Here is a 15,519-nt window from a genome sequence, read left to right on the forward strand (position 1 = left end):
ATTGGCAAGTAAATATCACTGCGCTTCCTCCTACTTCCCTGGAATCGTTTCTGTCACATAATTATCACTTTGCACCAACTGCTCAGGTTTGGGGAGATGGGGGAGGCGAGTGACACGGTTAATCTTCTGAAGATCCTGATGTTGCCGGCTACTGTGGGTTCCCAGCACTTATTAGAATCCCGCAGAGGATTCAGAGGATCCACGTAGGAGGAAGAACACCGATCGGGGGCATTGAGTTTTTTGGGGGTAAGGAAAGTTTAAACAACTTGAGAGACAGTTGGTGTCATAGTGGGTGGAAGTGCTGTGAAGTTTCTGCACTGCCACAGTTCCTCTGTGCTGGGAATGAAAGGCACACAACTATCCTTTGCCAAACACAGGTGGATAAATGCTGCTATGCATCAACACACACACACGCACACACACGCACACACACACACACCACACACACACTAATCTGCCAGGACTTCATTCCACTAATGATGTGTAGAGCAGACACTCTCAACGAGACCTCCTAGGAATAGCATAATTATGCATACCTCTTTGTATTTCCAACAAAACACAAGGTGGTCCCACTTAAATAAACCTCTCGCTCCCTTCTTCAGTGTTTCACCCCTCCTTGCCTTATTATCACTGCTTTTCATCACTGGCGGTGTGAAACGGCTCATGAGAGGACGGTGGCGAGTTAAAGGGGGGGTTGCATAGCTAGAATGTCAGCTGCAAGCCGCTGGCTATCCACATAATTAGCTCCTTTTTCTGTGTTGTGCTTAGTTTGTATTATAAACATCAAAGGAGGGAAAGTGATTGGCATGTGAGGAGTGTCAGGTTAGTCGCGGCCAGCTGAGCCGGCTCCCGCGGCGCTCCCAACAGCTGGTGTTGCAGAGCGGGATTCAGATTTAAGCTCAGGTGAGGTGGTGAGGGAGGGGTGAACGTTTAGCATCTGGGGCTTTTCACATGTTGGCAAATAGTATAAACACATGACATCATACTACACAGACAAATAAATGCATATTCACAGTTTGATAGAGTTAAGTGTACGTATGCAGCCTGAAACAATGCATGAATTCACTAGAATGCATCTCAAGCATCTCATTTCAATCTTACTGGGATGCTTCTTGGCTGCGTCTCCAGTTGGCTTTTATATATATATATATATTTTATATCAGATAGCTTTCCAATCTGCGAGTGTAACTGGTATAACATAACTCCTGGGCCTCGACTCACAGGCATCAAGTGTCTTCTTCTGCCACTTGGAGCACACTTTGAAAAGTTGTTGAGTACTGGAAACTTTTGGGAGGAATGTGCTTATGTCTGATGTTTTGGTTCTAGGTTTATGTTTATATTTATTGTTCCTTTATTTAACTAGGAAGTCTCCTGAGAAACAATACCTACATTTGGTCTCTGTTTGTTTGTATCCTATTCAGCTTTGCCTCTCTATTTGAAGGTGACGCCAGAAATGGAACAGAAATGTGAAACCAATTAGTCGCTCCTCACACCTCGTGGTCCACCAGACTTGTCTTTGAACGTGATGGCATCCAGTGTAAATGTAGAGGCGATGCAACACACTGTATATTTGGCATAAGGAAGGTGTAATGCTGAGGGAAATGTAATGAATGAGGCTGCAAAGAGACGGACAGTGATATAAGGTGCCAGACAGTCTGGATCCAACCCATGGTGTGGAGTGGACACTGAGAGTGAGAAAGAATGTGTGAATGTGCCCGTATAAGTGTTGTACGTTTATATGCATGATCTTTGTTTGTGTACGTGCTTCGCATGACATTCCGGGTGCAGACGTTCACGTCGTCACTTTGCTGTGAAATGTGACAGCAGGAAGTGAAGAAGAGGAGGTGAAGGAGGGACGCAGCTGAATTGTGTGTTTATTCTGAACATAAGGGTGAGTGATTCACCGAAGAAGTAAACAGGCTGCAAGCCAGCGAGAGTCAGCGGGGCCAAGAGTCAGCGATCACTACATGGGTGTTGAATTCCACAGCCATGAATAAGACCTCTGCTTGGAATTTGGGATGGAGAGTAAATTATTCAGGATATTCTTTGGGTGTAGAGTCGATGCAAAACAAGCCAAAATGTCCGTCCTGTCACTCTGGAGTGAAGGTGAGGACCCAAATGCAGTACTCGGGACGAGGTCTTAACAAAAAGCCGAAGCTAACAAAATACAAAAATACAAAGTAACAAAAAACACAAACCAATCAGGGGACGAGCAGAACACGAGCAGAACACGAGCAGAACACGAGCAGAACATGAATGACTATCCGACAAAACACAGTGGGGCAGACAGGGATAAATACACAGACACCAAACGAGGGAACAAGACACAGCTGGGGGAGAAAGGCAAAAACACAAGGGCAGAATAAATGGCCACATTAACAATCAGAGGAGGAGGGTAAAGACACAGACAGGAAGTACAACTAGACATATAACAAGGTGGAGCGAACACTTCAACATAAAACAAGACACCAAAGAACAAGCAGATCGTTACACCTCCATTGGAATGTGGCTGATCTGAAGAAGATTCGAAACACAAACAATGAAAGTGTAGCTGCGTTTTGCTTAATTCAATTGAGCCTGTGACTTTTCAGACTTAAAGAGCCGAGATGCATCAGAGACGAAGACGACTCCGATAGCGAAACAGTCAGTGTTCATTAAAGTACGAGCACAGATCTGTGGGATGATATCAAAGGGGGTTCTACAACGCAATACATAAAAGCTCAGCTTGCAAGACAAAGTAGTGAGATGCGTTACACAGTTGTCGTATTGGTAAACGTTGCTGTTTTATCAATTTCTCAGAGTGTGCGAGAAGTGGGAGGGAGAGAGAGAGAGAGAGAGAGAAACAGGTTGAGAGAGAAAGAGAGCAAGAGAGAGAGATAGGGAGAGAGAGATAGGGAGAGAGAGAGAGAGAGAGAGAGAAGCTAGAGTAGCTAGAGAGAGAAGAGAGAGAAGCGATCGCTAGAAGAGGCTGGAAGAGAGCTCTGCATAAGATCAGTCTAGACCGATAGAGAGACAGAGACAGAGAGCTGAGAAGAGATGATCGAAGAGAGACAGAGAGAACCATACGAGGAGACAAGGATGTAAATAGACAGAGATATCTATAGATAATATATAGGAGATAGAACAGAGAGATACTGATAGATAGATACGAGACCTATATAGAGAGACAGATACAGAGATAGAGATATAGTAGAGAGAATACCTATAGCCCCCAGTATACATATATTTATGATAATATATATATATATAGTATAGATATGAATATATATATATATATTTATATATATATATAGAACGCAAATTCTATTAATATTATAGATAGCTATATACAATATACATATATATATATATAGCTATATATAGATACATATATACAGATAGACCTATATTTTATCTATCTATATAACTCTATTAGAAGAGAATATCTACTATATCTCTATTCTCCCAATACATACTCCACTACAGTCCTTATACTTTATCTCCTCACATATCAGCGTAGATACTATATATACCGAACAGAAGCTACCTAGATAGTTGATATATATATATGGTATATAGTATACAGATGATCCCAGACCATATACGTATTATCTAGCAGATTCTATAGCACTCTACCACGTTAGTCTATCTCTCTCATATTCATATCCTCTATATTGTGTCTCATCTCATATATATACTTGATACACCTATACCCCACTCTCTTCCCTCTATATATATATATACTATATATCTCTCTCTACTACCTACATATATCTCTCTCCCTCTATCTCTTTTTTCGAGGGTGATAGAGAATATACAAGATTCAACATACAGAGACAGATTAGATATATATCATACATAGATATTTGTTGACAATAGTATACATAGGTTATAGTATAGAAAGTCCATACATATCCAGAGAGATATATAGAGAGAGAGACCAGATAACATATATATCGATATTGAGTAGAGTAGTGTAATTAGATTTAAGATATACATAGTCACAGACTAGACATATAGAGAGAGCCCTATAAGATACAGTAGTAGACGATAGATAGATAGGATAAGATACATATAGATATGATATATAATATAATAGAGTAGATAGTATAGATAGTACTATTCACTCAAACAGTCATATACAATATATAAGAACATAGATATATGATACATATACCAGCCATATATATATACATATAACAAGATATACTATATATATAGATACGATATATATATATATACATATATAGAACAATATCTACATAATATAGATATAATAGATACAGATATATACATAGTATCTTGAGGATAGATAACGATTAGAGAGAGTATAGACTAGAGAGAGACAGAGAGACAGAGAGAGAGAGATAGAGACAGAGAGAGACAGAGAGAGAGAGAGAGAGAGACAGAGAGACAGAGACAGAGAATCCACAGAGAAGAGCTGTGGAGAGAGAGAGAGGACAAAGTCATGACACAAGGTCTTTACTGCTTACTCAGATTGCCCTTGTTGTCAGATATGAGTAATTAGCAGCACCTAATGCAGTTGTGATCAATCAGCCTCACTGGAAACTACAAGATTCATCATGGAGAGACTGAGCTCTGCCAGAGGAAACAGCATTCACTCACAACGGCTCCAATTATTTTCACATAAAAGAAATATATGAGTGGTGCTGGTCAGGAGGTAAAAAGATAAAAGGCTATCAGGAGTTCACTGATGTAATGTCCAATGATGACCAATGTATGCATACTTTTTGATTAATATGACTATAATGTTGCATTGTGGGTAGGTTGATCCTGTATGTGAACTCAAACCTTCTTGTTGCTTCACACTCAGTATGGATTCGCAGTAGACTCTTAAGACCTTCATGGTTGAAGCATCCATGAAGGTCTTTGTGACCCTGCGTGGACTGTTCATGAGCTAGAACAGTAAACTGGACGCTTGTTTCGTGCACTGCATGCCTGCACTGTGTTTCCATCCTTGGTGCTATTCTTGTCAAGCGGTCACACACACAATTTCCTTTTTTCCATTTTTTTAAATACAACTTGCTGTCAGGAGGTCAGCGTCATGTTTTTGGACCAGGAAATGTGGAAGGCTTCTGCCTATGCATTCCCCCGATCATATTATGTATATTTATTTTTGATGCAGCTCATTGGAAAGCACAGCCACGTGCTCTTTACACTCTGCTGCATCGTGACTCCGCTCTGACAATACAAAGAGACATGGAGGGGAGAGCTGAGGGAAGACATGACGGCTGCATAAACACTCAATCATTTCTCTCCGGACAGCAAACAACACATTCTTCTTCAGGTTGGAGGAATTTTTATGGTTTTACTTTTTACTGAAGCTTTTTTTTTTAACCTCCACTCTCAGAGGAAAGGAGGCAAGAAGAGCACACACACACACACACACTCAGTCATCACACACACTCTCTCTCCCCTCACCTGACCTCTCTCCAATCTAAAGCTTTATGATGTGGTTTCAATTAACTGCTGGGAAAATGTTCCATCATCTCAGGGGCTGCTGCGCTCGTCGGCTCTTTATTAAATGCGTCTTTTCACACTTCTTCTTAATTACTTGTGTTACAGCCACCCCTTGCTCTTTGTCTGCCTCTGTTCTGGGCGGCATGAATAATGGACTTCTCTGCTGATAGAGGAGCCTGCAACAGGTCCCCTTTCTGGAGCAACTGCACCGACAAAATTACTCATTAAACCAATTAGGGTGGACAAAGTGGCCACATAATCAACTACAAGGACAAATCACAAGTAAGAATCTGTCAAGACAAGTTTACTAAAAACACTATATATATATATATATATATATATATATATATATATATACATACAGTATATATATATAGTCACTGAGTGCAGAAGTGCAGGTATTGATGTTTGGCTAATAATAAATAGACCTGTCTATTTTTTGGCTCCATCTGCAAGTGTGTCACTGCGACGCCTTCAACCTTCAGTCACGCTGATATTAGACTTTTACTTTGAAAATAAGATGATTTCAACGGTAGCATCTGGCGTGTCAGACCAACAATTCCTCAGATGATTCCTTCTCAAAGTGACACGACCTGGTGAAAAGGAATAATTCACCCACAAGTAGTTTTGCTGTGGTTAAATGTGGCCTCCATTTACATCAATTCATCAAGACTTCTCTCAGTTTGTAGGATTCCTCGTTCACCGTGGAGGCAAGCGAGAAATAAAGTTTTCTTCAAGAATTCAAGGCACCACGGGGTGAGTAATGGATATACATATGGACATTATTTGGGAGAAGTAATGCATTAAGTTTAGGGGAAGATAAATGATAGCTGTGGTTAAGAGAAACCAACAGGCTGAAGTTTGTTATTATCGTTGTTACAAGAAATCTATGTTGCATTTGGTCGGGTGAACCACAGTCTAGAGGTTTTGCAGCGTTATTAATATTAATATAATACTACTTTCACTTTCTAGAGAGGACATTCATTATTTACAGCCCGCTTCACTCTGCCTTAAAGTAGTAGGTCAAAAGCGATTATTCACTTATTTTTTGATTTAGCTGAGAGTTAGATCAGTGGTTGATCTCATGGAGAGGTCAAGACGTCTCCGCGGAATATAAATATAAATAGTCCAGCTCATAAGCCCCTGTGGAAACCACTGACTGACTTTAAATATTGTTTTTTACAGATTAAACAAACTTTATTTCACATTTGGACGGAGCCGTGCTAGCTGTTCCACCTGTTTTCAGCCCTTATGCTAAGCTAGGCTAACTGTCTCCTGGATGTAGCTTTGTATTTACTGTACTGTGACATGAGTGGTATCAATCTTCTTATCTAAGACTCTGCAAGACAGTGAAGTACGTTTCCACAAATGCAAAAATGCTTTGGAAAAATAATTCATAGGTCTGTCTGGGATTCAAAGGACATAATGAAAGACATCTTGGATGAAATGCTTTAGAAATTTGAAGTAGTAGCAATAAATACATTTATATTAACAATGGATCAAATGACTACATGTGCTGTAAGGTGAAAGGGGTCGCTCGTAGTCAAAGAGGAGTGTCTTTACACCACCCACCCAGCACCAAACGTCAAACACACAGAGTGTGGTGGACATAGTGGAGCATTCAGAAGCTAAAGAGACCGATTATACCCCTCAGGAGATGTTGGAGCCCAACACAGAGCTACAAGAAGAGTCCAAATGAAGGCTCACACTGCTCTCGCTCTGCTGGCTAGTTGCCTGTTTGTTCTGCAACTCTAAACTACAGTAAGTCTTGTACTTTGTCTCTTTTTCTTTCCACACACAAACAAAAGATGAATCCTTGCCCACAGCCGGGTCCAGCCTGGTCCCGGTGCTGACCTCCTTCTGTCTGACATCAGATCAGGACCGGGATACACATGTAATGTGCCATATCTCCCTCACCCATCTCCGCTGAACGAGAGATACTCTCTCTATCGCTCTCCACAGAAGACCAGGGGATGTGGAGGGTGGTGCACATTACAGTTCATTTAGCTGACGATCATGAGGACACAACTCCGAACAGCAAGAATCTTGTACGTGCATCAGCTTCAAACAGTACGATCCTTTACGTGCACACTGTCTTCAAATAAGCCAAACCAATACAAGTGCAACAAACCTGAACACACACAAACATACACTGTCAGAGACAAACACACACGGCCCCCCCGACTACTTGCATGGTCTTGCAGTCATCGCCACATGAAAGCAACCGTGGTGCTTCTTTGATGTTTCCGAAGAGGAAATCGCTCTTTACAAGTCAACGTGGGTTTCGCTCTAGCGATTAAGCTTATTATGCACCTCGCTGTTGTTATTCGTGTATGGAGCTAATAAACGTCACATATGATTTGTCTGTCTGGGAGCAAGAAAATGCCGAGCGCACTCTCCAACGTGAACCCACACACACACACACATTTCAACTGTGTTTGACATTTAGGCCTTTAACGATAATTGCTTTCTCTGGATTCGAAACTCCAAAGCGTGTTGTTAGCACATTGTGTAACGTAATCGCACCACAATTGTAACTGCTATAGATCCACAGTCGCAGCATGCCAGCTTGGCTTTCACCCATGAAAACCCAGTAAGTAGAAAATATTAATTCTGATCCTTGGGGCTGCTTTCCTTTACTTTAGGAGTGATTTAAAAAACAAAAGAGGCAAAATCGGCTTAACTTGGAAAAGCACAGCAATTACTTGTGATCTAGTTTAACGAGAGCCCACTTTGCCGTGTTAATGTGGCTAATTATCAGTCAAGCAGGAAGTGGTATTGACTTTGAATGGCTGCCACTAGACATTGATGAAGGTGCTGATGTATAAATACCAAGTGCGCGCAAACTCCACAGGCTCCATCAGACGGATGGACAGCCACACACGCACACACACACACACACACACACACACATTCTATTACCGTTTGGACTAATGTGTGCGCTGCATACTAATGAGTCTTTTATGACTGTTACAACTGCCTGTCGGTGCCAAAGAGTAAAGAGAGAATGAGTGCACACACACATGCTTAACATTATTGATAGAACCAGTTGCCGTCTTCGAACCTCCATGTCGTGCAGGTTTTCTGTGCCAACATTAAATACCAAGGTAGCTGTGTCTAATCTTTCAAAAGCAGCGAACTCAAGTGAATAAGCAGGCTTTCGTTAAGTCGTTATGGCTGCATTGGATTTATAGGAGTTTTTAATCAATGTGATGAAGTCTTGAACACAGGCATCCATATTTATTTACTCTATCTGCTCTATTTCTCCAAATGAAGCTCCAGCGTGCTCGCTCAGGCCTGCAGTTTATTACATATCTCTTCACTCCTCTCCCGTATGCTCGCTCATCCTTTCCTTGCTGTCATCGTTGGGGCTGTCAATCATGTCTATCAGCTGTTCTCATCACCTGGTCACATCTATCCAATATCGCAGGTACACACCTACATTGTTAAATATGTCCATGCTGCTCTACACGCAGCTTTGTCTTTGTAGATCAGCTTCATCGAGAGTTCACTAAATCATAATGTATAACAATAGTGGGGGCTGCAACAGTTATTTTCATTACGAGGGACCTTGACATTTTGGGAATATGCTTATTTGCTTTCTGGCAGAGAGTCAGATGAGCAGATTAACACCACTCTCATGTTTGTACGTAAATAGGAGGTTAATGCCAGAGGCTGGTCTGCTCAGCACAACAGCTGGAAACAGCACGCCAGGCTCAGTGCAGCGACCAGCTCCTCTACAATCAAGACATGGAAACATTATGTCACTTCATTGTTTAATCTGTACAAAAACTGGGCTGTAAAAATGACAATTTGCAGTTTTTTGGGGGGTTATGGGCTGAACTTGGAGTCGTCTTCTTTCTAAATAATTTGGCACATAACCTTAAATGACATATTCTGTGACAGAAGATGTTTCCCATACAACCCACTCATACAACACACTACAGGCTCAGCAGTCACCAGTGAACGTTAGCACAGTACAAACAATAGAAGACGACAGTTACACACTTGATGGAGCTCAGTAAACACTAACAGGCTGCTTTTTATTACCTTTTGAGTCCCAGTGCATTGTTGTCTCTAACAAAAAGATGGCTTTCAGAGTCGATGCTCCACAAGCTGCTAACAATCGACCTCAGACCTGCTAAATTACAAAACTCTCTCTCTCTCTCTCTCTCTCTCTCTCTCTCTGTGTCTGTCTGTCTCTGTCTCTGTCTCTGTCTCTCTCTGTCTCTCTCTGTCTCTCTCTCTCTCTCTCTCTCTCTCTCTCTCTCTCTCTCTCTCTCTCTCTCTCTCTCTCGTCTTCTCCAGCCCGGACGTCCAAGCTCTGACTCAATTCTTCTCTGTCCTCTCCTGCAGGATAACATCTACATGTTATGTCCAGACTCTCTTTCCTCTGGGATACTCTCACTCAGGAGGAGTGTTAGTGTTAGTGTTAGCGGAGGGATGTTTTGCTCGACAGACGAGGCCTACCTTTTGTCGGCTCTGAGCGTTTGGGCAGATCCAATGTGTCGTAGTTTTTGTCGTTGTCACCGTTTTTCCTGCCTGGGGAGAGGAGAGAGGAGGGAAGACCAAGTCAGTGTCATATCCTAAAACAACCCTATTACAAAGGTTAGACCGATATGGCTGATATATGTGAGTGAAGCTGCTTATAATCAAGGTCTTTCAATGTAACCATGTTCATGTTTACATCCATCTCTGAATCGATACATCGGTCTAATCCTCCCACCAAGAGCATGACTGTTTGCATGTTTACAGAGAGCAAGAAGCGTGATCCAAACACACGTGTAAATGCTACACTGTCTGCTGTTGCCTATAGAACACAGATAGTAACATACTGCATGAATGCATGGCAGCACTAGCACATACTGTATGACTGCATATACGAACACTTCCATACTGTAACTGTGATGCAGTGGAAGAGGGGAAATGGAGCAGAAGGGTTGCAGGTGATTGGTCACCTCACATGCACGTGGACGTGCCCATGGGACAGTACAGAGATGTGAAGTGACCTATAAACACACAGCACACCAGCTTTGCTTTCTGAAAGCAGCTCAGACTAATAGTTTGACATGTTTGGTGTGGAGTGCAGAGAGTTAGATGATTAGATAAATATCATGTCGCTGTGTGCGACGGCCAGCAGGTGATTATCTTCAGTTCAGGAAGTTCATGCTCAGTGGTATCAAACTTCTTACACAACTCTTGTATTTCCCAAAATGTCAAACTGTTCCTGTCGGACTAATTACTGAAGAACTATTTAATAGACAGAGTAGACATGCTGCCGTTATATATAACCCTCTGCTCTCAGACGTATGACTGATGAGACCTACAGGACCCTCTCTGTGAGCCACAGTGCTTTCAACCCTCATGTGTGAAGGATAGCAAAGTGTGGCACAACATCTTACATATCAGCAGCTTCAATACAAATCTGCTTCATATCATCCATATCATTCAAAGACTCTACACACACACACACACACACACACACACACACACACACACACACACATACACGCACACACACACACACACACACACACACACACACACACAGGGTCTGTAGCAGAGCTTGACAACGTGACGGGTGAAGTTTGATTAGTTTGAACTCACTTCAATCACAGATTCAGACTAAATGCATTTCAGCTTTTAATTTTCATGATTGCATCTTTGATTAGTCGAGCTCTACTTAACATCCCGATGGACTTACCTGTTTCATCAAGTGCTACCTTTCACCTATCTTAGAGGAACAGCTAATGCTAGAGGGGTGCATCTGTAATACTCGGCTCGGTGAAGGGATGCATGTGGAATATTCAGAGGTCCTTTTGGAGGACACCCAAAACTACTTCTAACTATATTCTACAACCCGGGTAAGGAGGGGGAGAGCTGAAGGGAGAAGGGTTGAGGGGGGGCACTCACCTTGATTAAACCATTCCTCTATAGTTAGCCAAGGAAGCAGCGGCAATGCCAAAAAACATAAAGCAGGGAGAAGAGAGAAGAGGCATGGTGAAAAAGACGTGTGTCAAGAAGCTTTGCAATAGATGTGAACAGTTTTACACAAAGAAGTCATCTTTTACTGAATCGGGAAGATGAGAGAGTGAAGGGGAAGGAGACACAACTAAAGAGAGGAGTCACAGAGCAAAGAGAGACACAAGGACGGAGTATTTCTGAGAAGCCATAGGAGTTCACTGAGAAGCATGCTCAAAGAGCTGGCATCAGTGGGATGGATGTTTCCAGAGAAAGGAAGAGGGAGACAGAAGCAGTCATATAGCCAGACGAGTGTGAAGCATAAAGGGACATATATGAACTAGCAAAGGAGAAAGAAAGAAAGGAATCAGCCTCTATTGTGAGAGAGGAGGGCAGGACACAGAGTCACAGTGAAGCTTATACATAACAGCACAAACTGTCAGCGTTTGCATAAGTGTGTCATTAAAATCAGCGCCTGAGAAGAACAGCAATGTGCACAAAGAGACAGAAATAACAGAATCAGTCTTGAGCTGCTAAGCACGTGTTGAGTATTATGGTATATTTAATACCGAATGTGACATTAAACTGAAGAGGAGGCCAAACTCAGCCTACTTAAGGTAACAAACTACCGAGCGTACTGCCGACAGTGTTGCTTAACTACCCGCCTCCGTGCGCCTTTATAGCCGCGTTTAATGTTTCCGTACCTGAGCCTCCTCTTAAAGAACACCTCCGGGGTGTGCAGCAGCTAAACACATCTCATTACTCAATGCTTGTGTGGTTAATTGGTCACTGGGTATACATGTAAGCTGCCGTGTTGTCCTGACCCCTGAACCGCAGGATTCTCCAATGAGCCGTTAGAAGTCGAGGGTCACTGGCTGGTAGTCGCGCCTCATTGGCTGACTGATTAACGGCAGCCATTAATGTCGTACAGCAGGGAGATAACGGTGTCGTTCAGCTAACAGCCCGGGTGAATGCTAATTAAGACGTCGCTAACAACACGTGCGTACATGGTACATCTGCTAAGGGGAATCAATAACGGCAAAAACCTCCCGACGCAGCAGACGGCGCCACGACACACGTGCATTTCAGGAGAGGCTGAGCACCGATGTTACTGCGACAGTAAATATACAAACTGCCTCATTTGTAACGTCAGCACACACTAAACACTGGTTTATGGTGCCGTAGATGGTGCCAATGTGTGATTGTTATTGAATTATTCTATATTTCAACATCTAGCAACAGTTCAGAGAACTGAGAGTCGAAGAGACGTTTTCATCGGTTTTAAGTATTCGTATGAATATATTAAACAAACCAAATGGTGGGACAATATGTCTGAAGTTGAATTGTTAAATGTTATTAAAAGTATTGACAGATTGAAGAGATTAAACACATTTAAAGTATATTTGTTTGCAAACTATGTGAAATGTAATGAGGCTGAGTTTATATGCACTTTACATGTGACAGATTACTTCACATCTTTTAACAACATATGTATAGTCAAAGGGGATTTACATTTATAAACTAAAACACAACAAAGAAAGTATCTCTGCACATTGTTTGAATAACTTCTCACATCCTTCAGATTCTATGAAAACTAATTAAAAGCAGGCAAAGAAACAATAATCAAGACTTTAACTCCAGCACATGCTGCACTTATAAGGAACCTGTTATGCAAAACAATTCCCAATCATTTATTCTAACATTATACATTATATATATTATAATTTAGCAATAGCAGGTGTTCTACTGAAGAGGCGGAAATCTGAGTGGTTATTACATTTTCCTCCGTCTCCCTTTCCCTCCTCACCTTTGGCCTTCTTGCCACCGAAGCAGCCGGCGTCATCCTTTTTCTTCCTCTGTGGTCCTGCTGAGCCGGGGGCCTGTGGCGCTGAGGGGTCCAGGAACCTTTCGGCCCCCGGCACCTCTTTGTGGACGTGGTAGGACAGGTTCCTCATAATACAGACACAGTTCTCCACAGACTAAGAGGCAAGCGAGACAGACACGTTGTCATCTACACGTACATCTGCGTGATGTCGCATGTCAGAGGCCACAGACTGTACAGCTGAATCAACTATTTGCAGTGAATATGTGTTTTAATGAGTCAGACGCTACCTTGTTGTCCATGTCTTTCTTCCCTACAGCTGATTGGAGAGCGTGCAGCAGGGCGTCCACCAATCCCTCGCATTCCCTCAGTCTGCGCCGAGCCTCCGCCCCGTCTGAGCTCACATTTCTTTAGGGAAAAAGAGAGAAAGGTACACCGTCAGTGAGCATGAGAAGAGCATCCACCTGATGTATCTACACTGTTGACAGAACCTGCAGAAATAGGATTCACGATACGGCCCTTCTGCAATTTCTGCAGCAGAGGATTCAGATTTTGAGGGTAGATATGTATTATTCATTTTGTCAAAACAATCAGAAGAAACGTAACTCAAGGAAGTCTCAGGAACAGGATATACTAACAAACATCTGAAGAGCATCAACAGCCTGAGCGCCAGAAAGAAAGTTGTTTTGTTGTTGTTTAGTTCTTCATTCATTCATCTCAGGATGCAATGTCACTATGATCTACTGTCATCTACTTTAATGATTCCCACAGGGAGACTTTTACAGACGGGATGACGATGACAGATGAATGACGGTTAAAGAAATAAGAAACCAGCACCAGTCGAACCCGACCGCGTGATTTTCTGGGTTCACATGTGGCCCGTGGCCTCTTTCCTCCCCGTCTGCCTCCATAGTGCAACGTATTAAAGCCCAACTGCTTTCGGAATAATCTGAAAAGAATGATGAATATAAATTTCATTTTTGCGACAATGGGAAATGCCATCCATGTTACATCAGCCAGCGCCCTGAGCACAGCTCCTTTAAGAACAGCAGCAGAGCTGGTGCAGTGAAGTGCAGCTGTCGGGCTGACTGTGAAAGGCGAGGCCTTAAAGAGGGTTAAGGGATAGTTGGGGCTCCCTGCTCCTCACCAGGGACTTCATTTATGAGGGCTTCCAACCAACATAATCCCATTAGCCGACCCCCAGTTAGTACTGGTGGCAGCCTTGCTGAGGTAAGCAGAGCTGGAGTGCTGTGTGTGAAACATACACATCCAACACGGCTATATGCCGTTTCACAAAGAAAGGACACAACTGCACATTTATATTGTCTGAATTATATTATATAAATGCCTGTTCAGAGCATTAGCCACAGACGCTTCACCAAACCATTCTCCCAGCTTCTATTATCTCATCCACCCAGCACTATTTCATTTCATTTTCCATGAAAACTGTTAAAACTGTTAAAAATGATTAATTTGAATGGATGTACAGCTATTGACCTACACACAGGACAGCTGTTAGGAATTATGGACAAGGGGAAAATGTTTCCAAAATGGGCCCCTCATCACAGGCCTCATACTAACTGTCCCAAAGAAAACATAAACAATTAAAATGATTAGGAAATTCATGATAGTATTTCTGTTTAAATATTTGCTTTGATAAAAAATATATATTGGTATTAGTAGTGTAAGTTATGTATTATAAGATGCTTAGAGCTGGTATTATGAAATGAAACAGGTCATAATTCCTTCTTTATATTGCTGTGAAAACATTTCCTTCAATAATTTTTTATTCAAGTTTCTCGCCAAAAACTACATTTTAAAAGATTACATTTGAACACATCATGATAACGTTATAATTTACGACCCCTGCCTTACACTTCACACGTCATCTTCTTGGCCAGTGAATGAGTTGATCTAGTATTTATCAATGGAGACACCTACAGAACCATCCTGCAGTAAGTGCTAATTAAAACTAATCTTCGGTGGAGACCAGCACCGGTCATCTGGACCGACTCATAAACTAAACCCATCCATCTTCAGCTGTCAGATAACGGTCACCACCTCCCCTGTAAATGGATCCAGAGGAGCAGCCGCCTTGGATTTATTTGACAGGAGTGTGTTTCGGGGCAGACGGACAGAAGAGTTTTATTGTCAGCTGTTTCATTTCCAGGAGTCTTTCAGAGAGCAGTTGTCTTGGTGGAAGGTTTATGGACGTTGCATCTGTCAGTGGGGACAGAGCTGGACGGTGCTGCTGTCACTGGACAGGTTATCTGCTG

At 42.2% G+C, this 15,519-nt stretch overlaps 1 protein-coding gene across 11 annotated transcripts in view; it reads right to left on the minus strand.

Moving 5' to 3' along the window:
• The window catches only part of arvcfb (ARVCF delta catenin family member b), a 193,817-nt gene that overhangs the window by 25,661 nt on the left and 152,637 nt on the right, over nucleotides 1-15,519 (minus strand). For 8 of the 11 annotated variants that reach the window (XM_029440260.1, XM_029440250.1, XM_029440252.1 and 5 more), the window contains 4 exons: nucleotides 13,534-13,651; nucleotides 13,229-13,400; nucleotides 11,374-11,391; nucleotides 9,931-10,002 (listed from right to left, as the gene is read on the minus strand). In XM_029440260.1, coding sequence (XP_029296120.1) covers nucleotides 9,931-10,002; nucleotides 11,374-11,391; nucleotides 13,229-13,400; nucleotides 13,534-13,651 — 380 coding nt within the window. The remainder of the gene's footprint in view (nucleotides 1-9,930; nucleotides 10,003-11,373; nucleotides 11,392-13,228; nucleotides 13,401-13,533; nucleotides 13,652-15,519) is intronic. The other 3 variants (XM_029440256.1, XM_029440251.1, XM_029440253.1) reach the window with 1 other exon arrangement.

This window comes from Cottoperca gobio, chromosome 9, assembly GCF_900634415.1.
Source record: "Cottoperca gobio chromosome 9, fCotGob3.1, whole genome shotgun sequence".
NCBI lineage: Eukaryota > Metazoa > Chordata > Actinopteri > Perciformes > Bovichtidae > Cottoperca > Cottoperca gobio.